The sequence below is a fragment of the Aethalodelphis obliquidens genome, unplaced genomic scaffold, assembly GCF_003676395.1.
Source record: "Aethalodelphis obliquidens isolate GAN/ISIS:26980383/991018 unplaced genomic scaffold, ASM367639v1 scaffold19, whole genome shotgun sequence".
Lineage (NCBI taxonomy): Eukaryota > Metazoa > Chordata > Mammalia > Artiodactyla > Delphinidae > Aethalodelphis > Aethalodelphis obliquidens.
The window spans coordinates 27295705-27318391 of NW_020837963.1; the positions used below are offsets into that span (position 1 = coordinate 27295705).

The window sequence follows — 22687 nt, forward strand, 5'->3', positions numbered from 1 at the left end:
GTTGCAAGCTTCTGTTATGGTAAACTTGGATTCCTGCTGTTCTCAACGTTCTCACGTCTTCGGAATGACGTGGGTTTCCCCAGGCTTTTCTGCATCGTGAATGTCTTCTTCCTCCCCCTCCTCTCCTGTTCTCTGTGCAGACTCGGGTGGTCATTTGAGGCCAGATCATGGTGCCTCGTCGTAGGAGCACAGGTCTCCCCCTCTCAGTCCTGCAGACTAGAATGTTTAGGACCCCCCGCGACCCCTCACGTCACTTGTGGACAGCTAGAACACATTCCCTTCGTTTCTGAACACCCCACGGTGCTCAGTATGGCTCATTGCATGGGAGCACGCATTAATGCATCTTTCTTGAAGAAAATAGATTCCTGCCTTTTGGGAAAAGCGTTCCTTTGAGAACATTTTCTCAGTGAATATAACTACTCTGCCCCTCCCAGGTGTCTTGGGGGCAAGTGCTTTCTTTCTGGAGAGCATGGAGTAACCCTGTCATCTCTGTTAACACTTCAGAGAATGTATTTTCTCATTGTTAACGTGCGATTGTGAGATCCTTGTTTCTCAACCCACAAAACATTGTGGCCCTACTCTCCTTTTTCTTTGGGTCTGGCCCCGTCTCCCCAAGTGAAAAATAGGATGATGGAATCTAAGCAGTTTATTGTCTGTGTTTTCCTGGGATCTAGAGAGGCAAGAAGGAAATAAAGGGCCATTGCCACATATTTTTAATAATAGCTCTATGATAGCCTTGTAGGTTACACGTTTAGCTGTGCGTTCTTGAACGTCTCCTCTATGTGCCCCTGATAAACTGATGGAAACCCATAGGTCTTGCGAAACGTTTTGTACGAGTTAACTGCTAGTCGTCATGCTGAGCCTATGAACATGCTCTGATGTGGCTGCAGGCAACATACACGTCTTCAAGTGAAAGGCCAGACCTGGCTTCCTGAAAGTAACGAGGAAGGGAGGCTTCATCCTGGGCCGTCCCATATCTTTAGGTGTTAGAAACAGCTTTCTTTTTTGCACTGAGCATTATTAGGTGGAGATTTCAAAATGGAACTGCAGTTAACCTTATTGTACATTGTTTTAATGTGGAGTGTTGTGTTCATCGAGTGTACAGATTATGCAGATTAATTATTGAGATACTTGGATAAATGAAGTACTTAGAGCACTTAGCAAGCTTATGTAGTTCTAGTAAATTTTAGATTAAATGTGATCCTTACTACAGGTTGGAGCCAGCTTTTTTTGTTTTAACCATCTCTCTGATATTGTGATGAGAAAACTATCATGGGGACATGTTTCTATATAAAGATATTCCTCTTGATTAAAACTTTATAGGGACCAGTATACGTTTAATGTAATGACTGTTTCTGAAAATACCTCTTCAGGAGTAGTTGACACCATCTGATACCCTAAGAAGACCCTGAGCAAACTATTATTGTCTCGTAAGTTGTAACACTTTCTTAACAGCTTAAAATTAGCCTTAATTACATTTCCAATTGTACTCTGCCATCTATAGCTGTCACTATTTGATTTATTCAGTTTTGTGAGAGGGAATATTTTTAGTAGAATTTGCTTTGTTATTTTAAGAGGTATTTTGTGTATCGGTTAAACGTTGAACAAATGCTTTTATATTTATCATAAACCTTGTGATGTATAAATCATTATGAAGCTTTTTTTAATCTTTTTTTTTAACATCTTTATTGGGGTGTAATTGCTTTACAATGGTGTGTTCGTTTCTGCTTTATAACAAAGTGAATCAGTTATACATATACATATGTTCCCATATCTCTTCCCTCTTGCGTCTCCCTCCCTCCCACCCTTCCTATCCCACTCCTCTAGGCGGTCACAAAGCACCGAGCTGATCTCCCTGTGCCATGCGGCTGCTTCCCACTGGCTATCTACCTTACGTTTGTTAGTGTATATATGTCCATGCTTCTCTCTCGCCCTGTCACAGCTCACCCTTCCCCCTCCCCATATCCTCAAGTCCATTCTCCAGTAGGTCTGTGTCTTTATTCCTGTCTTACCCCTAGGTTCTTCATGACATTTTTTTTTTCTTAAATTCCATATATATGTGTTAGCATACGGTACTTGTCTTTCTCTTTCTGACTTACTTCACTCTGTATGACAGACTCTAGGTCTACCCACCTCATTACAAATATCTCAATTTCGTTTCTTTTTATGGCTGAGTAATATTCCATTGTATATATGTGCCACATCTTCTTTATCCATTCATCTGATGATGGACACTTAGGTTGTTTCCATCTCCGGGCTATTGTAGATAGAGCTGCAATGAACATTTTGGTACATGACTCTTTTTGAATTTCGGTTTTCTCAGGGTATATGCCCAGTAGTGAGATTGCTGGGTCATATGGTAGTTCTATTTGTAGTTTTTTAAGGAACCTTCATACTGTTCTCCATAGTGGCTGAACCAATTCACATTCCCACCAGCAGTGCAAGAGTGTTCCCTTTTCTCCACACCCTCTCCAGCATTTATTGTTTCTAGACTTTTTTGATGATGGCCATTCTGACTGGTGTGAGATGATATCTCATTGTAGTTTTGATTTGCATTTCTCTAATGATTAATGATGTTGAGCATTCTTTCATGTGTTTGTTGGCAGTCTGTATATCTTCTTTGGAGAAATGTCTGTTTAGGTCTTCTGCCCATTTTTGGGTTGGGTTGTTTGTTTTTTTTTTGATATTGAGCTGCATGAGCTGCTTGTAAATTTTGGAAATTAATCCTTTGTCAGTTGCTTCATTTGCAAATATTTTCTCCCATTCTGAGGGTTGTCTTTTGATCTTGTTTATGGTTTCCTTTGCTGTGCAAAAGCTTTGAAGTTTCATTAGGTCCCGTTTATTTTTGTTTTTATTTCCATTTCTCTAGGAGGTGGGTCAAAAAGGATCTTGCTGTGATTTATGTCATAGAGTGTTCTGCCTATGTTTTCCTCTAAGAGTTTGATAGTTTCTGGCCTTATATTTTGGTCTTTAATCCATTTTGAGCTTATTTTTGTGTATGGTGTTAGGGAGTGATCTAATCTCATACTTTTACATGTACCTGTCCAGTTTTCCCAGCACCACTTATTGAAGAGGCTGTCCTTTCTCCACTGTACATTCCTGCCACCTTTATCAAAGATAAGGTGTCCATATGTGCGTGGGTTTATCTCTGGGCTATCTATCCTGTTCCATTGATCTATATTTCTGTTTTTGTGCCAGTACCATACTGTCTTGATTACTGTAGCTTTGTAGTATAGTCTGAAGTCAGGGAGCCTGATTTCCTCCAGCCCCGTTTTTCGTTCTCAAGATTGCTTTGGCTACTCGGGGTCTTTTGTGTTTCCATACAAATTGTGAAATTTTTTGTTCTAGTTCTGTGAAAAATGCCAGTGGTAGTTTGATAGGGATTGCATTGAATCTATAGATTGCTTTGGGTAGTAGAGTCATTTTCACAATGTTGATTCTTCCAATCCAAGAACATGGTATATCTCTCCATCTATTTGTATCATCTTTAATTTCTTTCATCAGTGTCTTATAATTTTCTGCATACAGGTCTTTTGTCTCCTTACGTAGGTTTATTCCTAGGTATTTTATTCTTTTTTGTTGCAATGGTAAATGGGAGTGTTTTCTTGATTTCACTTTCAGATTTTTCATCATTAGTATATAGGAATGCCAGAGATTTCTGTGTATTAATTTTGTATCCTACTACTTTAACAGATCCATTGATTAGCTCTAGTAGTTTTCTGGTAGCATCTTTAGGATTCTCTATGTATAGTATCATGTCATCTGCAAACAGTGACAGCTTTACTTCTTCTTTTCCGATTTAGATTCCTTTTATTTCCTTTTCTTCTCTGATTGCTGTGGCTAAAACTTCCAAAACTATGTTGAATTGTAGTGGTGAGAGTGGGCAACCTTGTCTTGTTCCTGATCTTAGTGGAAATGCTTTCAGTTTTTCACCATTGAGGATAATGTTGGCTGTGGGCTTGTCATATATGGCCTTTATTATGTTGAGGAAAGTTCCCTCTGTGCCTACTTTCTGCAGGGTTTTTATCATAAATGGGTATTGAATTTTGTCGAAAGCTTTCTCTGCATCTATTGAGATGATCATATGGTTTTTCTCCTTCAATTTGTTAATATGGTTTATCACATTGATAGATTTGCATATATTGAAGAATCCTTGCATTCCTGGAATAAACCCCACTTGATCATGGTGTATGGTCCTTTTAATGTGCTGTTGGATTCTGTTTGCTAGTATTTTGTTGAGGATTTTTGCATCTGTGTTCATCAGTGATATTGGCCTGTAGTTTTCTTTCTTTGTGACATCCTTGTCTGGTTTTGGTATCAAGGTGATGGTGGCCTCGTAGAAGGAATTTGGGAGTGTTCCTCCCTCTGCTATATTTTGGAAGAGTTTGAGAAGGATGTGTGTTAGCTCTTCTCTAAATGTTTGATAGAATTCGCCTGCGAAGCCATCTGGTCCTGGGCTTTTGTTTGTTGGAAGATTTTTAATCACAGTTTCAATTTCAGTGCTTGTGATTGGTCTGTTCATATTTTCTATTTCTTCCTGATTCAGTCTTGGCAGGTTGTGCATTTCAAAGAATTTGTCCATTTCTTCCAGACTGTCCATTTTATTGGCATAGAGTTGCTTGTAGTAATCTCTCATGATCTTTTTTATTTCTGCAGTGTCAGTTGTTACTTCTCCTTTTTCATTTCTAATTCTGTTGATTTGAGTCTTCTCTCTTTTTTTCTTGATGAGTCTGGCTAATGGTTTATCTATTTTGTTTATCTTCTCAAAGAACCAGCTTTTAGTTTTATTGATCTTTGCTATTGTTTCCTTCATTTCTTTTTCATTTATTTCTGATCTGATCTTTATGATTTCTTTCCTTCTGCTAACTTTGGGGTTTTTTTGTTCTTCTTTCTCTAATTGCTTGAGGTGCAAGGTTAGGTTGTTTATTCGAGATGTTTCCTGCTTCTTAAGGTGGGCTTGTATTGCTATAAACTTCCCTCTTAGAACTGCTTTTGCTGCATCCCATAGGTTTTGGGTCGTTGTGCCTCCATTGTCCTTTGTTTCTAGGTATTTTTTGATTTCCTCTTTGATTTCTTCAGTGATCACTTCGTTATTAAGTAGTGTATTGTTTAGCCTCCATGTGTTTGTATTTTTTACAGATCTTTTCCTATAATTGATATCAAGTCTCATGGCGTTGTGGTCGGAAAAGATACTTGATACAATTTCAGTTTTCTTAAATTTACCAAGGCTTGATTTGTGACCCAAGATATGATCTATCGTGGAGAATGTTCCATGAGCACTTGAGAAAAATGTGTAATCTGTTGTTTTTGGATGGAGTGTCCTATAAATATCAACTAAGTCCATCTTGTTTAATGTATCATTTAAAGCTTGTGTTTCCTTATTGATTTTCAGTTTGGATGATCTGTCCATTGGTGAAAGTGGGGTGTTAAAGTCCCTTGCTATGATTGTGTTACTGTTGATTTCCCCTTTTATGGCTGTTATTTTTTGCCTTATGTATTGAGGTGCTCCTATGTTGGGTGCATAAATATTTACAATTGTTATATCTTCTTCTTGGATCGATCCCTTGATCATTATGTAGTGTCCTTCTTTGTCCCTTCTAATAGTCTTTATCTTAAAATCTATTTTGTCTGATATGAGAATTGCTACTCCAGCTTTCTTTTGGTTTCCATTTGCATGGAATATCTTTTTCCATCCCCTCACTTTCAGTCTGTATGTGTCTCTAGGTCTGAAGTGGGTCTCTTGTAGACAGCATATATATGGGTCTTGTTTTTGTATCCATTCAGCCAATCTGTGTCTTTTGGTGGGAGCATTTAGTCCATTTATATTTAAGGTAATTATCGATAAGTATGTTCCTATTCCCAATTTCTAAATTGTTTTGGGTTCATTATTATAGGTCTTTTCCTTCTCTTGTGTTTCTTGTCTAGAGAAGTTCCTTTAGCATTTGTTGTAAAGCTGGTTTGGTGGTGCTGAACTCTCTTAGCTTTTGCTTGTCTGTAAAGGTTTTAATTTCTCCATCAAATCTGAATGAGATCCTTGCTGGGTAGAGTAATTTTGGTTACAGGTTTTTCTCCTTCATCACTTTCAGTATGTCCTGCCACTCCCTTCTGGCTTGCAGAGTTTCTGCTGAGAGATCAGCTGTTAACCTTATGGGGATTCCCTTGTGTGTTATTTGTTGTTTTTCCCTTGCTGATTTTAATATGCTTTCTTTGTATTTAATTTTTGACAGTTTGATTAATATGTGTCTTGGTGTATTTCTCCTTGGATTTATCCTGTATGGGACTCTCTGTGCTTCCTGGACTTGATTAACTATTTTTTTTCCCATATTAGGGAAGTTTTCAACTATAATCTCTTCAAATATTTTCTCAGTCCCTTTCTTTTTCTCTTCTTCTTCTGGGACCCCTATAATTCGAATGTTGGTGTGTTTAATGTTGTCCCAGAGGTCTCTGAAACTGTCCTCAGTTCTTTTCATTCTTTTTTCTTTATTCTGCTCTGCAGTAGTTATTTCCACTATTTTATCTTCCAGGTCACTTATCCGTTCTTCTGCCTCAGTTATTCTGCTATTGATCCCATCTAGAGTATTTTTAATTTCATTTATTGTGTTGTTCATCATTGTTTGTTTCATGTTTAGTTCTTCTAGGTCCTTGTTAAATGTTTCTTGCATTTTGTCCATTCTATTTCCAAGATTTTGGATCATCTTTACTATCATTCTGAATTCTTTTTCAGGTAGACTGCCTATTTCCTCTTCATTTGTTAGGTCTGGTGGGTTTTTATCTTGCTCCTTCATCTGCTGTGTGTTCTTCTGTCTTCTCATTTTGTTTATCTTACTGTGTTTGGGGTCTCCTTTTTGCAGGCTGCAGGTTCGTAGTTCCCGTTGTTTTTGATGTCTGTCTCCAGTGGCTAAGGTTGGTTCAGTGGGTTGTGTAGGCTTCCTGGTGGAGGGGACTAGTGCCTGTGTTCTGGTGGGTGAGGCTGGATCTTGTCTCTCTAGTGGGCAGGTCCACGTCTGGTGGTGTGTTTTTGGGTGTCTGTGGACTTATTATGATTTTAGGCAGCCTCTCTGCCAATGGGTGGGGTTGTGTTCCTGTTTTGCTAGTTGTTTGGCATAGGTTGTCCAGCACTGTAGCTTGCTGGTCGTTGAGTGAAGCTGGGTGCTGGTGTTAAGATGGAGGTCTCTGTGAGATTTTCACCATTTGATATTATGTGGAGCTGGGAGGTCTCTTGTTGACCGGTGTCCTGAAGTTGGCTCTCCCACCTGAGGCAGAGCCCTGACTCCTGGCTGGAGCACCAAGAGCCTTTCATCCACACGGCTCAGAATAAAAGGGAGAAAAAGTAGAGAGAATTAGTAGAAGTAGGAAGAAAGAAAGAAAGAAAGGAAGGAAGGAAGGAAGGAAGAAGGGAGGGAAGGAAGGAAGAAAGAAAGAAAGATAGAAGAAAAGCAGGCAAGAAGGCAAGAAGGAAAGAAAGGAGGGAGGGAGGGAAGGAGGAAGGAATGAAGGAAGGAGGGAAGGAAGGAAAAAAGACAGAAAGAAAGAAGATACAGTAAAATAAAGTATAATAAAGTTATTGAATTAAAAAATAATTATTTAGAAAAAAGGGACGGATAGAACATTAGGACAAATGGTGGAAGCAAAGCTATACAGACAAAATCTTACACAGAAGCATACTCATGCACCCTCACAAAAAGAGGTAAAGGGGAAAAAATCATAAATCTTGCTCTTAAAGTCCACCTCCTCAATTTGGGATGATTCATTGTCTAAAGGAGGGAGGGAGGGAAGGAAGGAAGGAAGGAAGGAAGGTAGGAAGGAAGGAAAGAAAAGTATAATAAAGTTAATAAAATTAAAATTAATTATTAAGAAAAAAATTTTTTATAATAAAACAATGGACGGGTAGAACCCTAGGACAAATGGTGGAAGCAAAGCTATACAGACAAAATCTCACAGAGAAGCATACACATACACACTCAGAAAAAGAGGAAAAGGGGAAAAAATCATAGATCTTGCTCTCAAAGTCCACCTCCTCAGTTTGGGATGACTTGTTGTCTATTCATGTATTCCCCAAATGCAGGTGCATCAAGTTGATTGTGGAGCTTTAATCCGCTGCTCCTGAGGCTGCTGGGAGAGATTTCCCTTTCTCTTCTTTGTTCTCACAGCTCCCGGGGGCTCAGCTTTGGATTTGGCCCCGCCTCTGCGTGTAGGGCGCTGGAGGGCGTCTGTTCTTCGCTCAGACAGGGCGGGGTTAAAGGAGCCGCTGATTAGGGGCCTCTGGCCCACTCAGGCCCGGGGAGAGGGCGGGGCACGGCGTGCGGGGCGGGCCTGTGGCGGCAGAGGCTGGTGTGACGTTGCACCAGCGTGAGGCCCGCCGTGCGTTCTTCCAGGGGAGTTGTCCCTGGATCCCGGGACCCTGGCAGTGGCGGGCTGCACAGGCTCCCCGGAAGGGGGGTGTGGATAGTGACCTGTGCTTGCACAGAGGCCCCTTGGTGGCGGCAGCAGCAGCCTTAGCGTCTCCCAACCGTCTCTGGGGTCCGCGCTTTTAGCCGCGGCTCTCGCCCGTCCCTGGGGTCCGCGCTTTTAGCTGCGTCTCGCGCCCATCTCTGGAGCTCCTTTAAGCAGCAATCTTAATCCCCTCTCCTCGCGCACCAGGAAACAAAGAGGGAAGAAAAAGTCTCTTGCCTCTTCGGCAGGTCCAGACTTTTCCCGGACTCCTCCCCCTAACCCCCTGCAGGCTGTGTTCAAGCCGCCAACCCCAGTCCTCTCCTTGCGCTCCGACCGACTGACCGATCGAGCCTCCGCTCGCAGCCCCGCCCTCCCCAGCGGGTGAGCAGAGAAGCCTCTCGGGCTGGTAAGTGCTGGTCGGCACCGACCCTCTGTGCGGGAATCTCCCCGCTTTGCCCTCCGCACCCCTGTTGCTGTGCTCTCCGCCGCGGTGCTGAAACTCCCCCCTCCGCCTCCCGCAGTCTCCGCCCGCGAAGGGGCTTCCTAGTGTGTGGAAATGGCTCCCTCCCACTGGCGCACGTGACGTCCCTATTCTTTTGTCTCTGTTTTTTCTTTTTTTTCTTTTGCCCTACCCAGGTACGTGGGGAGTTTCTTGCCTTTTGGGAGGTCTGAGGTCTTCTGCCAGCATTCAGTAGGTGTTCTGTAGGAGTTGCTCCACGTGTAGATGTATTTCTGGTGTATCTGTGGGGAGGAAGGTGATCGCCGCATCTTACTCTTCCGCCATCTTCCCAGCACCCCCCATTATGAAGCTTTAATAAAGTCAGTTAACCTTTAAAATGTCAGCTTCCTCATCTGTAACAGGGGTAGATAAAAGGGATAGAATAAATGGAAGAGAACTGAATAGCGCCTGACACATACCAAGTGCGTAATGAATACGTACGTTTTTAAGTTATTTTAAAAGCAGGTGAAACTTGCTCGTGCCCCACAATTCAAAAGGTACACGATGGGGTACAGTGGAAAGCAGGGAGTCCCCTGCCTGCTCATCTTGGTCCTCCATGCGCCCCTCCCTCAGGCAGCTGCCGTCACTGGGGTCTTCTGTGTCTTTTAAACAAGCTTAGGCATATTATTATATATTATTGTTTTTTAGCAGGATGTATGGCATACTGCATGTATTATTTTGTGGTTCACTTTTTCCCACCTGATAGCTTGTTGTACAAGATGCCTGAATAGCATCCCGTTTTATGGGTAAATAATATTTAGGTATTTGCCAGTACCAGTAATGCTGTCATGGATATGTGTATATCTGTAGGGTACATTTCTGGAAGTGTCAGAGCTTTCAGAGGGTAAATTCTGTAAAGATTGTTTTAAAGTACTGATTTTGAAATAATTGCAGGCTTACTAGAAATATTGCAGGAACAGTAAATACGGAGAATTGCCTTTTGCCTTCATCTAGATCCTCCAAGTGCTAAATGCTCTGCTGCATTCGTTTTCTCTTTACCTAGTAGTATTTTGTGAGCTGTATCTGTGGCATGTATTCTTTTCTAATTTGTTTGGCTTTTGAGTTAAAAGGGAGAGGTATTTTCTTTTTATATAGCAAAAGGGGGAGAAATGTTTTTATGTAGCCAAATTTGTCAGTGTTTTATGACTTTTGGACTCATGTAATACTTAGAATTCAACACTGATATTATGGAAAAAGTGCCTCTTTTATCTAACACTTATACTTTCATTTTTTTATACATCATTACAAAATGATCACCATGATATGTCCAGTTACTATCTGTTTACTCTCATATTTTAAACCAAATCTTTGACTCAGTTTTATTTTTTGTTTCCAGATGGGCATCCAGCTGCCTAGACACCATTTATTGAATAAGTCACATTTTTCCTGCTGGAAAGCAATGCTGCCTTTATCATGTATTACACTCTCAAACCTGTATGGGTCTTTTCTGGACTTTATTCCAGTAATCTGTCTTTTTATTCATGTGTTGTGATACCAAATGGTTTTAGCTTTATCATGTGTTTTATAACTAGGATACCTAGTCCTCTCTCACTACACTTTTCTTTAAAGTGTATTTTTTACTGTTTTCACATATTTATATTTTCATATGTACTTTAAAAGTGACCGCTAAACTTCCGAAACTAGTTCTAACAGAATCCCTATTGGGATTTGTATACAAGTGATTTAATCAGAGAGAATGGATGCCATTATAAATTTTTGTCTTTATACCAAAGAATAGGGTTAATAGGGGATTATATGAAATCATGTGTGTGAAACTTTTGAAAATTGTAAAGCACTATAGAACTTAAAGAATCTTTCATTCAATAAAAAGAATAACTTAAGAAAAAAGAATAGGGTATGTATGCATTTCCATTTACTCAGATTTTTTTTTTATCCATATTTTAGTAGTATTTTAAAATCTTCTTCTGGATTTTGTTGGTAGGTATGAAGGATGTTGATTTTCACGTATTAAAATGTGGGCCTCTTTCTGAGTTTTAGTTTTTTAGGTGTATAATCATATCATTTGTAAACAATGATTTTACCTTTTCCTTTATAGTTATTACTGTGCATTTCTTTATCTTATCTAGTCATGTTGGCTGGTATCTCTCAAACATGATAAATTAATGGCAGTGTGATAGTGGACTCTTTCCTCACCTTAATAGGATTGCTTTTAGTATTTTCCTGTCAAGTCACATGTTGTATTGATATGTTTTATTCACCTCCTCCTGTTTTTAGGCAGTTTTTTAAAACTTAAAACTAGACGTTGCATTTTAGTAAATACCTTTTCGTCTTGAAGATGATTATGCATGTTTTTTCTTTCAAAATTTATTAATGTGTTTGAAGAGAAAAGCTATTGCCCAGCACCAAGAAAGATTGCCACGTGGGAATGCAGAACTGGTTTTCCAGATCACTCAGTTTGTCAAAGGGTCAGAAATCTGGATTCAGTTTTCTTTTTCTAACACTGCCTGGGCCAAACAAAACGTATACAGGCCAGATTTGGAGACAGCTTCAGGTTTGAAGCTTCAGCTGCCAGTTTGTATCTCTCTTCCAGTTCATTCCCAGAAATAATTAGAACCTGGTGGCAGTTTTATGTCGTCTTATGTAATTAAAGACATATTTTCATTTTTGTTTGGAAAAAAAATCTGATTTGGGGAGATGATTTCCAGATTTTAACTGACAGATATTATGGTTCTGTCTTATCTCTTTGTACGTTGTTTTTCTGATTTGTCATGATAAGACCTTTAGGTAATTATTGCACTTCTTCTAATACCTATTAGTTTTAAGCAATCTTAAGTTTTAGACTTCCTTAGTATAAGCAGTTTCACCTAAAATAAATATCTTTCTCTCACTTTAAAAACCATTTCCTTTGTTTTCTACTCTTTACCCCCCACCCGCCGTGGTGTGTGTATGTTCCTCTCTTTGTTCTTGTTTTTAGAAAAATATTACTTTTCATTCTTTTACCTAACCTCTTTCTCTATGTTAATTAGTCCCATAAAAAGTGTTATATTCAGGAAAATACATTTTCTCTCCTTACAGATTCACTAACACGTAAGGAAAATTCCTTGTATCGACTGATAACAAAGAGAAGGAAACAAAGAGCTTTCCTTTTCCCTAATAAAACTATGTCTGTAAAGACACAGTTAAATAAAGAGTGAAAATTTTCTGATGAATTTCATCAGCAGGGCCCAAATCTCTTTGATTTCAAGTGTATTCCTTACCTTATTGTAGGTGTCTGTTTAATTTCTGGCGAATACATCTAATTGAAATTTAAAAAGCTGATTCTGCCAAATTAGAAATTTGCCAATTTAGGTATTATTTTACTAATTATATTTCCATAAATTCCACTTGTGATTTTTCTTCTGAGAGGAATAGCTTCAAACCTGGATCAAGGTTGAATAACAGTATGGGGTTGGCCAAAATGTTTGTTTGGTATTTTCCGTAAGATGGGTCTAGTAGCACTTAGTTGTCTTTAACTCATTCGAAGCAATTTTGTTAGATTGTATGTGACAGCTGTCCTATCAGCGTGCATTTAAAAAAAGACTTAACTGGTGAGTTTTTGTGTAGCCATTTTAATATTGAAGAGAAGAAAAAAAGCAACATTTTCAGCATATTACGCTTTATTATTTCAAGAAAGGTAAAAACGCAACCGAAACACAAGAAAAGATGTGTGCAGTGTATGGAGAAGGTGCTGTGGCTGATCGAACGTGTCAAAAGTGGTCTGTGAAGGTTCGTGGCCTGTGAAGGTTCGTGCTGGAGATTTCTCGCTGGACGATGCGCCGTGGTCGGGTAGACTACTTGAAGTTGATAGTGATCAAATCGAGACATTAATTGAGAGCAGTCAACGCTATGCCATGCGGGAGACGGCCGACACACTCCAGGTATCCAGATCAGGTGCTGAAAATCATCTGCACCAGCTTGGCTGTGTTCATCGCTTTGATGTTTGGGTTCTACATGAGTGAAGCGAAAAAAACCTTGACCGCATTTCCACATGCGATTCTCTACTTAAACGTAATGAAGAGAAAACCTTCCGTTTTTAAAATAAACTGTGACGGGCGATGGCAAGTGGATACTGTACAATAATGTGGAACGGAAGAGATCACGGGGCAAGTGAAATGAACCACCACTGACCACACCAAAGGCAGGTCTTCATCCAAAAAAGGTGATGTTGTGTATATGGTGGGATTGGAAGGGAGGCCTCTATCATGAGCTCCTTCTGGAAAACCAAACAGTTCCAACAAGTACTCTCCCATTTAGACCAACTGAAAGCAGCACTCGATGAAAAGCGTCCAGGACTAGTCAACAGAGAACGCATAGTCTTCCATCAGGATAACACAAGACCGCATATTCATTTGATGACCAGGCAAAAACTGTCACAGCTTGGCTGGGAAGTTCTGATTCATCCGCCATATTCACCAGACATTGCACCTTCAGGTTTCCATTTATTTTGGTCTTTACAAAATTCTCTTAATGGAAAACAGTTTAATTCCCTGGAAGATTGTAAAAGGCACCTGCAACAGTTCTTTGCTCAAAAAGATAAGAAGTTTTGGGAAGATGGAATTATGAAATGGCAGAAGGTAGTGGAACAAAAGGGTGAATACATTGTTCAGTAAAGTTCTTGGTGAAAATGAAAAATGCATCTTTTATTTTTACTTAAAAACCAAAGGCACTTTTTGGCCAAATGCAATATTTAGCGTTGCAAAAGAATCTTCTATATTTGATCATAAATCATGAACTCATTCATGATCAAATATGTTATTTCTTTAACTATTTATCAGTTCCTTTCTGTGGCATAAGAATTTACCATTTCCTCATTTTTATTTGCATTTTTTATTAGTGATAACAGATCAGCTCAGACGATACTTATTGTAAGTTCATTCCTTCTTTTCATGTTCTTTGAGTTAATTTTGGAGTCATTTGATCACACCTACTGTTACTTACACTTATAGCAGACTAAGTCTGCCCTGCTGATTCTTGATTTATATCCTAGTACCTGTCTAGTTAGCGTTCTTACCTCTCTTAGGCTATGATTTGTGTTCATATGGGACTGTTAGGATTTTCTGCAAGATTCAGTCATAGTCATCAGTCATTTCAGTTGTTATGGAAATTTCAGCTTTTCCACCGTTGATCATATGCCCTCTGCGGTGGCAAAAGGCCCACAGCTTTGTACAGGCATGACGTGCTGTCTAAGTCTAAGCCTGGAAGGACACGAGTAATTGGGGAGACGCGGTTCCGAGGCCAAGCTGGACGCTTCTCGTTGTAATCTTCCTCCAGGGTCGATCCGCGAGGAGAACGGTGTGCGATGGCACGTGTGTCCCTACTGCACCAAGGAGTTCCGCAAGCCCAGCGACCTGGTGCGCCACATCCGCATCCACACCCATGAGAAGCCCTTCAAGTGCCCGCAGTGCTTCCGGGCTTTCGCCGTGAAGAGCACGCTGACAGCCCACGTCAAAACGCACTCGGGCGTCAAGGCGTTCAAGTGCCAGTGCTGCATGAAGAGCTTCTCCACCTCGGGGAGCCTCAAGGTGCACGTTCGCCTGCACACAGGTACGGGCCTGCCGCCGCAGGTGGTTCCCGGCGGGGTCTGCGCTGGTGGCTGGGCGTGTGGAGCGCCCGTTGCTCTTTATTTCAGCGAGTGTGACCGTGACCTTCTGCGGGCTGGGCACACGGCACACGCTGTTGAACAAAGTCCACGTGACCTTGGTCCTCATGGAGCCGATGGCCCGAAGAGGGAGCGTTAAACTGTACCACTTACGAGTGAGGGCAGGAGTGCAGGGAGTGAGGAGGGGAGACCGCTGTGGGTGACGGGATTCAGATGCAGCCCAGGAGGGCCTTCCCGAGGAGGAGGCCGGCATCGCCCCCGTGGGGCCTCTGGGTTTCAGCTGGCGCCCTTCAGGCTGGGACCTTAATATCAATACCCACTCTGCCTGTCGGATATTTTGTCATCAGTATTAGGGCACGAGAACTTCCATGTTCAGGCTCCAGTTCTGTTCATAGCAGTTTTATTGAGATATAATTCACAAATCATAAAAATTCACTCTTTTAAAGTATGCATTTCAGAATTGTGCAACCCATGCCACTATCTAATTTTCTAACATTTTTATCACCCCCAAAAGAAACGCTGTACGCATTAGCAGTAACTTCTCCTAACCCTTTGAGGTTCCTGGGCTGAGCTGAGCATGTGGATGGGTATTTGAAAAAGCTGAAATGAGACTGTTTTGATATATGCCTTTCTTTGGAATCTGCATTTTCATTTGCCAATAAAATTGTAAGAAAAGGAAGTTTCCTTCAGAAAAGGGAAGTCATAGCAGAGGATTGTTAAAAGGATGTTATCACTGTCATCAGCAGCAGCAGTGACGTTGTTATTTACAAACAGCCACCATTTACTGCTCGTTTACCCAATGCTGGGCACTGCTAAGTGCTCTTCAAACACAAGTGTGTAGAATCCCAGCAGCAAACCTGGGGCCCCGTTGTTATTCCAGTTACAGAGAGGATGATTTGAGAGAGGAGAGCAGCCTTACTCACGTTAGTGTCTTAAGGACTACTAGTTGTTTGAACATCCATTTTACAATTTTAGGCTTTCTCCTGAAAATAGTAAATGCCCTTTTTTTTTTTTTTTACTTAAAATGCTCTTATTACATGCCTTAACATCTGTAACGTGCACTGTATGCAAACGAGAATACCTGTTAATTTATAATGTCCATGAAATTATAAACATATGGCATGAAACAACAAATTGAGAATTCAGATCAGTATTAAAATACTAGAATTTTATGTTGGCGTTAACTGAGATGTATCTCTTTGGAATAATTCTACAGTCTATTTTATTTTTTATCAGGAGTCAGACCTTTTGCTTGTCCTCACTGTGACAAGAAATTTCGAACCTCAGGCCACAGGAAGACTCACATTGCTTCTCACTTTAAACACACGGAGTTAAGAAAGATGAGGCACCAGCGTAAACCTGCAAAAGTTCGTGTTGGCAAGGCGAACGTTCCGGTCCCCGATATTCCTTTGCAGGAGCCGATCCTCATAACAGACGTAGGTAAGATTGTCCTCCCTTGGTACTTTGCAAAGGGTGTATGAACATTATGGTCTGCGTAGTTAGATAGTTGTATGTGTGGTGCCGGTGGAGTTGTTGTTAAGGATTGTTTTGCTTTATGGGCCAGGAAGTTTCACAATTAAATTAAGATCCTAGTTCTGGCTCAACTGCTGCTCAGGTTATGTTCTCGGTAAGAGGGAAGTGCTGTGTAAGTGAAGATGTTCATATGTGAGTCCTCACCAAGGAAGACTGTACCTCAGTGGACCTGTGGGGTGGATGGGTGTCCTGAGTGGGGCACACAGTATGCTGTGTCATTTACATCTTAGAAGCCCCACAGTCTGTGTAACAGATCATTATCTGGGCTGCTTTAACCTTTGGATTAAAAGGTAAATCTGCCAGCTTTTAAGTTCTTTTTAGGCTTGGTGTTGTTATGATCAAGGTAAATTATGATTTTGTTAGCTAACTAAAAAGAAAACACTGTTCATGAGAATCTTCAGAGAAATGATTTTTGTAGGTCCTAAAACAAGATTAAAGGAAACTCATTAAGTTTTGTGCAAGAATTTACATGTTTATGCAGTTCTCCTGTATTTCATCGTCTTAGGTGAGATAAGCTAGTCTGTGAACAAAATTAATATCAAGTAAAACATAATTTAATATAAATAAAGCTTAAATGGTAAAAAAAAGAGAGATACTGTAGACTAATGTCAGCTATAGTCCACTAATAAGGTGATCTATAGTCACGAGCCCTTATGTATCTAGGAGCATAGCATCAAAATATATAAACCAAAAACAGAAGAAAGGAGAGATATTCAAATTCTGAACCAGAGTGAGAGACCCTCAATTAGATTGGTGTAAACACAGTGAGACTGAGGAGGATTTGAAGCGCACATATCAAAAGGGTGATTGAATGGCTTTAAAGCCTTCTACTCCAAAGTACACACTCTTTTAAATATGCATGAAATAGAAGTTGATCACATTCTAGGGTATAGAGAAGTTTCAGGTTTTCAGAAATAGGTACTGTGAAGGATACAGTCTTTGATTACAGTTCACTGAAAACATAAATTAATAGAAAGTAGCTATCTAAAGTTTCATTCTATGGAAAAGTAAGACTCAAAACTGCAATTACATCCTAGAAATGGGAACGTTTTTATAAACAGTGGGATGGACCAAAGCTGTTATCAGAAAAGACTGATAACAGCTTTTAAGAAGTATTCCTTACTAAAAAATAAGAACAAAAATAAATAAAATATATAACTCAAAAAAGTAGAAAAATAAAAAAGCAAGTAGCAAAAAGTAATTAATAAGTACAATAATTTAAGATAGAAGACAAAATTCTAGTGAACATAATTTTACAATTTTTAAAAAGTTAACAGTAGAATAGATAGCTTGACACGTCTCTAGTAAACGAAAGACCAAGAAAATATCTGTAATATTAGGAATGAGAGTCAAGCTGTAAGCACAGATACAGATGAGATAAAAGTTGTTTGCAGATACTCTACAACATTTTGCTAATACACTTGAAAATTTAGATGAAGTGGATTTTTTCTAGAATAACGTGCTTATCAGAACTGACTCTAGAAGAAATGGAAAACCCCCAAGAGACGACAAGTTTAAGAGCACACTCCCCAAATACCAGCCTGCAATGATTTCACGTATGATTTCTGCTAAGCTTCCTAGGAACTGTAATTCTCAGGGTGTTCAACTGTTTAGACGCTGATCGGAGCTCCCACGGTCGGTTGGAACACTCTGGCGTCCTTGTGCGGTTGTAGCAGCTCACAAAACAAAGCAGCAGGCCAGCCCCCAACGTGCATTTAACCTCGCTGTGGTCTCTAGGTTCCCAGTGATCTGTGTTATTCTTGAAATGCAAAAAGATCTCTAAAAGTTAGGACAGACTAAAAACGTACTTAGCAGCCCTAGAATTATCCTTCATGCTTGAGGGCAACCCTCAAATTACCAGTTTTTTCAGGTTGCCATGACTCAGGTTACACACCTGTGGGTTTCTTGCCGTTAAGTTTACAAATCCTTAGTTGAGTTGAACTGGAGCCCTGATTCTCCAGACTTTCCGAGGTTAAAATGGAGAACATTGTGCTTTTAGCTTCACAGACACCTGTATCTTAGACGAAATTAGTGGAAGCAGAATTCTCCTTTGTTCTAGGCTGAGTGGGACACATGGGGGAAGTGATTCATAGAGCTGGCTTCACATTGTAAAATATTTAAATACTTATTTTACACTTCGTCATTATTTGTATTTGTGTCTGTCTCTTCTCTCAGAATCTGAGCTCCTTGGGGCGTATGTAGAAAAAGTGTGACTGTAATTATGTTTGGGGGACAGATCTTGATAAAAACATGCCAGAGAGGGTTTAGCATAGATTAGTTACAGTTATTTGACTTAACTGGGAGATGAGATGTTCCAGTCCAGTCTAGTTACTTGAAGCTCAATACCTTTTACACTAATTACTGTCGCTTAGGAAAGTATTAGAATGCACAAAAAAATACTCCAGTAAGTAACTTAATCTCTGCATATTAAGGGAGCATTGTTGGATAGAACAGTTCCATATAGTTGTGTAATTCTAAAAACTTCCAGAGCTGCATGGGAACTTAAAAATAGTCTTTCCCAAACTTGCCTACATTCCTCACTCTTCATTTTCACAGATGTAAAATGTGGGCCCTAGAGAGGGTTCTAACATTGCTTTTAGGTTCTACAACTAGAGCTCATGGTAGAACTAGAACCTGGGTCTTCAGACTTCTGGATCAGGGTGTGGTCAGTAAAGCTCACTTCCTCCCACACCCGTCAGCCTTGCGCCCCCGGCGCAGGAGTGTGGAGGAGCCGCCAGGGGCCCAGATGGCCACTGGATCTTGGCATCGAGCACCACTAGTCTTTACTGAACACAGATACCGTGTAGTTCATTGCACTTGGGGCTGTTTTCACTAGACATGCGGTGTACTGTACTCTAAATGCTTTCTCTTCTAAATTCAAGAACTAAGTTTAAATAAAACAGTGTGCAGACTGGGGAAGTATTGGAGTCAGGGTGATCGTAATATTTTGATCTGTAGCTGCTTCTGGATTTTCAAATCATATGTGTATACGACATATCTATTTTTTTTTAAAGAAATCACTGTGTTTTCTATATATGACTGTGCGTATGTGTGAGTTTGTGTAATGGTGTATGCTCCCACCATTTTTGTGGAGCATAGATGTTTGAAAAATATTTTCTTCGAAGTGAGCCAGGCTTTGGTTATCTATTATTTTTTAAATTTATTTATTTTAAATTAAAAGTGGGGCTTTGTTTTGTTTTTAATTAATTAATTAATTAGTTAATTATTTACTTATTTGGTCGCACAGGGTCTTAGTTGCAGCGGGCGGGCTCCTTAGCTGTGGCTCATGGACTCCTTAGTTGCAGCTCGCCAGCTCCTTAGTTGCGGCATGCAATCTCTTAGTTGCGACATGCAGGATCTAGTTCCCTGACCAGGGATCGAAGCCTGGGCCCACTGCGTTGGGAGTGCAGAGCCTTGACCACTGCACCACCAGGGAAGTCCCTGGTTATCTATTATTTTAAACCTCAGCGCTGTAGTGATTGATCTTCCATGTTTTAATCATATTGATATTAGTGCATTTATCTTGCTTTTTTTTTTTTGCGGTACGCGGGCCTCTCACTGTTGTGGCCTCTCCCGTTGCGGAGCACAGGCTCTGGACGCACAGGCTAAGCAGCCATGGCTCACGGGCCCAGCCACTCCGCGGCATGTGGGATTTTCCCAGACCAGGGCACGAACCCGTGTGCCCTGCATCGGCAGGCGGACTCTCAACCACTGTGCCACCAGGGAAGCCCTAGCTTAGCTTTTTAACAGAACTTTGTAAAATTATTAGACGTGAAAAATAAAGCATCAGAAAAATGAAGCCTGTTATTTCACTTTCTGAGGAGCTCAAGGTGGGACTCCTCCCCTCCCCCCCAAAGATGTCAGAATCATCTGGGGTTCTGTTTAAAAATAAATATACCTGGATGCTGCCCAGAGACTATAATTGTGTGTCTAGCGGGGAGACACTAAGGTAACAGTTGTATATACTGGATTGTTTATTGCAGCCCTGCAGTAGTGTACAGTTAGAAACAGGCAGGATGTCCGCCAGAAGTGCATTAAGGGAACTGGGTACACTGGTACGGTGGAATTCCTTGCCAGCATCCAAAGGGTGATGGGGATGATGTCATATGTAATGACTTGGAGAGTTAAGTATATGTATGAAGTATGGACAGGTAGTTCCAGAACAGTGTGTATGGTTGATCCCACTTATGTTTTCACATTACAAACTCTTCTGTTAGAGTGGCTACTAAACCGTTCACTGTGGTTGTCTCTGAGGGGTGTTACTGGGCACATTCTTTTGTTTTTCTTTTTACGATCTGGTGAATTATTTGAGAAAGGGCCAGAGGACTTGCACAAGAGCGTATTGGCAAGGGACTGGGTAAAGGGATTCGGTTCGTGGAGGGCAGGTGGGACTGGGGAGGAAGCGAAGGCAGGCTGGGAGGCGGAGCTGGGCCGGGACAGGAGGCTCGAGCTCCTCAGGCTCGGAGGGGGCCTTAGGAGCCGGAGCGTCCAGGCCAGCCGCTTGACCACAGACCTGCTGTTTCGGAAAAGAAAGGAGTAACTGAACATTCTGTTTATGGGACCTGTTTATGATGGAGAACTTGTTTGCTGTGGAACGTAGGTTCCAGAAGCCACAGGAGAAAGAGCTGGGAGAACAGTGGGGCTGGAGGGGGGACCCTGCACCAGAATGGGGGTGACTTGGAGAGGAGGATGGTCTGTGGGCCTTACAGGGCTCACAGCTTCAAGGCCTGGCGCAGACAGCCCGTCTGGAGTCTCCCGGTAGGTTCTGGCGTCAGGCTGCTTCCGTGCAGGCTGGAAGTCAGGGCCTGCCGCGGCAGACGGGTGGCGAGCTCTCTGAAGGTGCTGAATCGGGTGCAGCCTGGAGCCTTAGGGGTGCAGCCCGGCTCTGCCGTCTGATGAGCTTGTGTCTGCACTGCAGGCTAGGGAGGTGCTCACCCGGAACCCCGCTTTGCTGACTGACCTCAGGTCTGACTGGGAGGCAGTGAACCCCTGCACAGCCCTGCCCCCAGCACCCAGTACGGCTTTTTTTTTTTTGATGTGGGAAATGGCAAAAGCAATACTTTGTTTCCTTATTCGTGAATATCTTATTTTTTTCCCTATGAAACAGATACAAGATGACTATAGGAGGGCTTTTTACTTTTTAAAAATTACCTTGTGAATTTCATTTACTTTACGTACTTTCACGAATTTATACAATTTATATAACTAATTGCTTAAAATTATTTCACTTTCCTGTGTTGCTTTTTAATGTATATCTTGTCTGATGAAGTCTATAAAATTAATGTCTCACGTTTGTACAGCCCAATTTAATTGTGGGAGGAGAGTTTTAAATTTTTTTATTGGTGTTTTTCTTAGAAATCACTCATTCCGTTAAGTTCAGCAATGAACAAGAAAATGGCTTATCAGATATTACTTGGAGCTACAGTTTTAATTAAGTGGTACTTTATGCTAATAGTTACTGAACCTGTTTGCATAAGATACTGGGGAACTGTGCGTAACAGCTGCTATTATGTGTTGCCTGTGGACCTTCCTTGCAGAGCATTTGAGGTTCACAGTTTCACAAGCTTCGCAGTGACCAGAGGAGCCACCCTTTTTGGCTGCCAGTTTGGAAAATACTCACTTCAGTTTTCTGTTCTCTTCATAGAATCTAACATGATTCCCTGAAAGTAGGTGTCCAGTAAAGGTTGAGTGTCAGACCGGGAATCAACGACCTTGGTTGGAATTTGTGCGTGCTTCTTTCCTTCCTTTCCTTCTCTGATTTTGTAAACACTGAGAACAGGATCATTAGTATATTCGATCGTATCTACGTGTCCTACCTGGCCAGTGCTCTTTGGCTCAGGGCTACATCTATGACCATGGGGCAGGCCCCAGGCTCCAGAAGCTGTAGCCCAGGGAGTGGGGAAAGAGAAAACAGAACCAGCAGTGACAAGTGCTGGGACAGAAGTGAGTCAACGTGTGGAGGTGGGACAGTGAGGCTCGCTAAGAATCGCAGCACGGAGCTGCCTGGGGAGAAGCCGGCGGTGGGTGTGGAGAGAGGTGGGGACCGGGGCCAGGAGGCCGGGCCTGGTGGTCGCGGTGGCCCCGTTCTCGGTGGCAGACCACGGGAGGTGGTTGAGCAAATTGCTGTTCGGGTCCCGGCGCGCTGTGCCAGGGACATTCTTCTGCTGGTGACACGAGAAGGCAGAGCAGAACATTCAGGAGGCTGGTCTAGGTGCGTGTCTGACACAGAGCCACGCAGAAGAGTGAACGTGCGTCTGGGTTTGGGAATCGGCCCTTGGACGGCCATCTTGCCTCTGAGCGCCAGGCGTGTCAGCCTGTCTGCAGCAGACTTAGCGCATGTGTCCTGGGGAAGGTGGTGGGGTGGACTGAGGGACTGAAGTTTTCTCTTCTTGAGCGCGAGAGAGGAGTCGTTGGGAAAAAGCAGGGCGATGCCGTGAAGGGTAGAGCGATGCTGGAGCTGCCAGGAGGACAGGGCTTTGTGTGGTCCCCATGCGTCTCCCCAGTCCTGAATCCCTGTGAAATGGGAGAAGGTTTGGCAGCTCTTCGAGTGTGTGCCCTGTGGGTTGTACACACATCAGTCACAAGGGAGGTTCTGTTATTTTTTTTAATTTTTTTATTTTTTG

The 22687-nt window shown here is 41.6% G+C and overlaps 1 protein-coding gene across 9 annotated transcripts in view; it reads left to right on the forward strand.

The window, feature by feature from the left end:
• ZNF236 (zinc finger protein 236) overlaps positions 1-22687 on the forward strand; it is a 101289-nt gene that overhangs the window by 35362 nt on the left and 43240 nt on the right. For all 9 annotated transcript variants that reach the window (XM_027118785.1, XM_027118784.1, XM_027118786.1 and 6 more), the window contains 2 exons: positions 14204-14476; positions 15768-15971. In XM_027118785.1, the coding sequence (XP_026974586.1) occupies positions 14204-14476; positions 15768-15971 (477 nt within the window). The remainder of the gene's footprint in view (positions 1-14203; positions 14477-15767; positions 15972-22687) is intronic.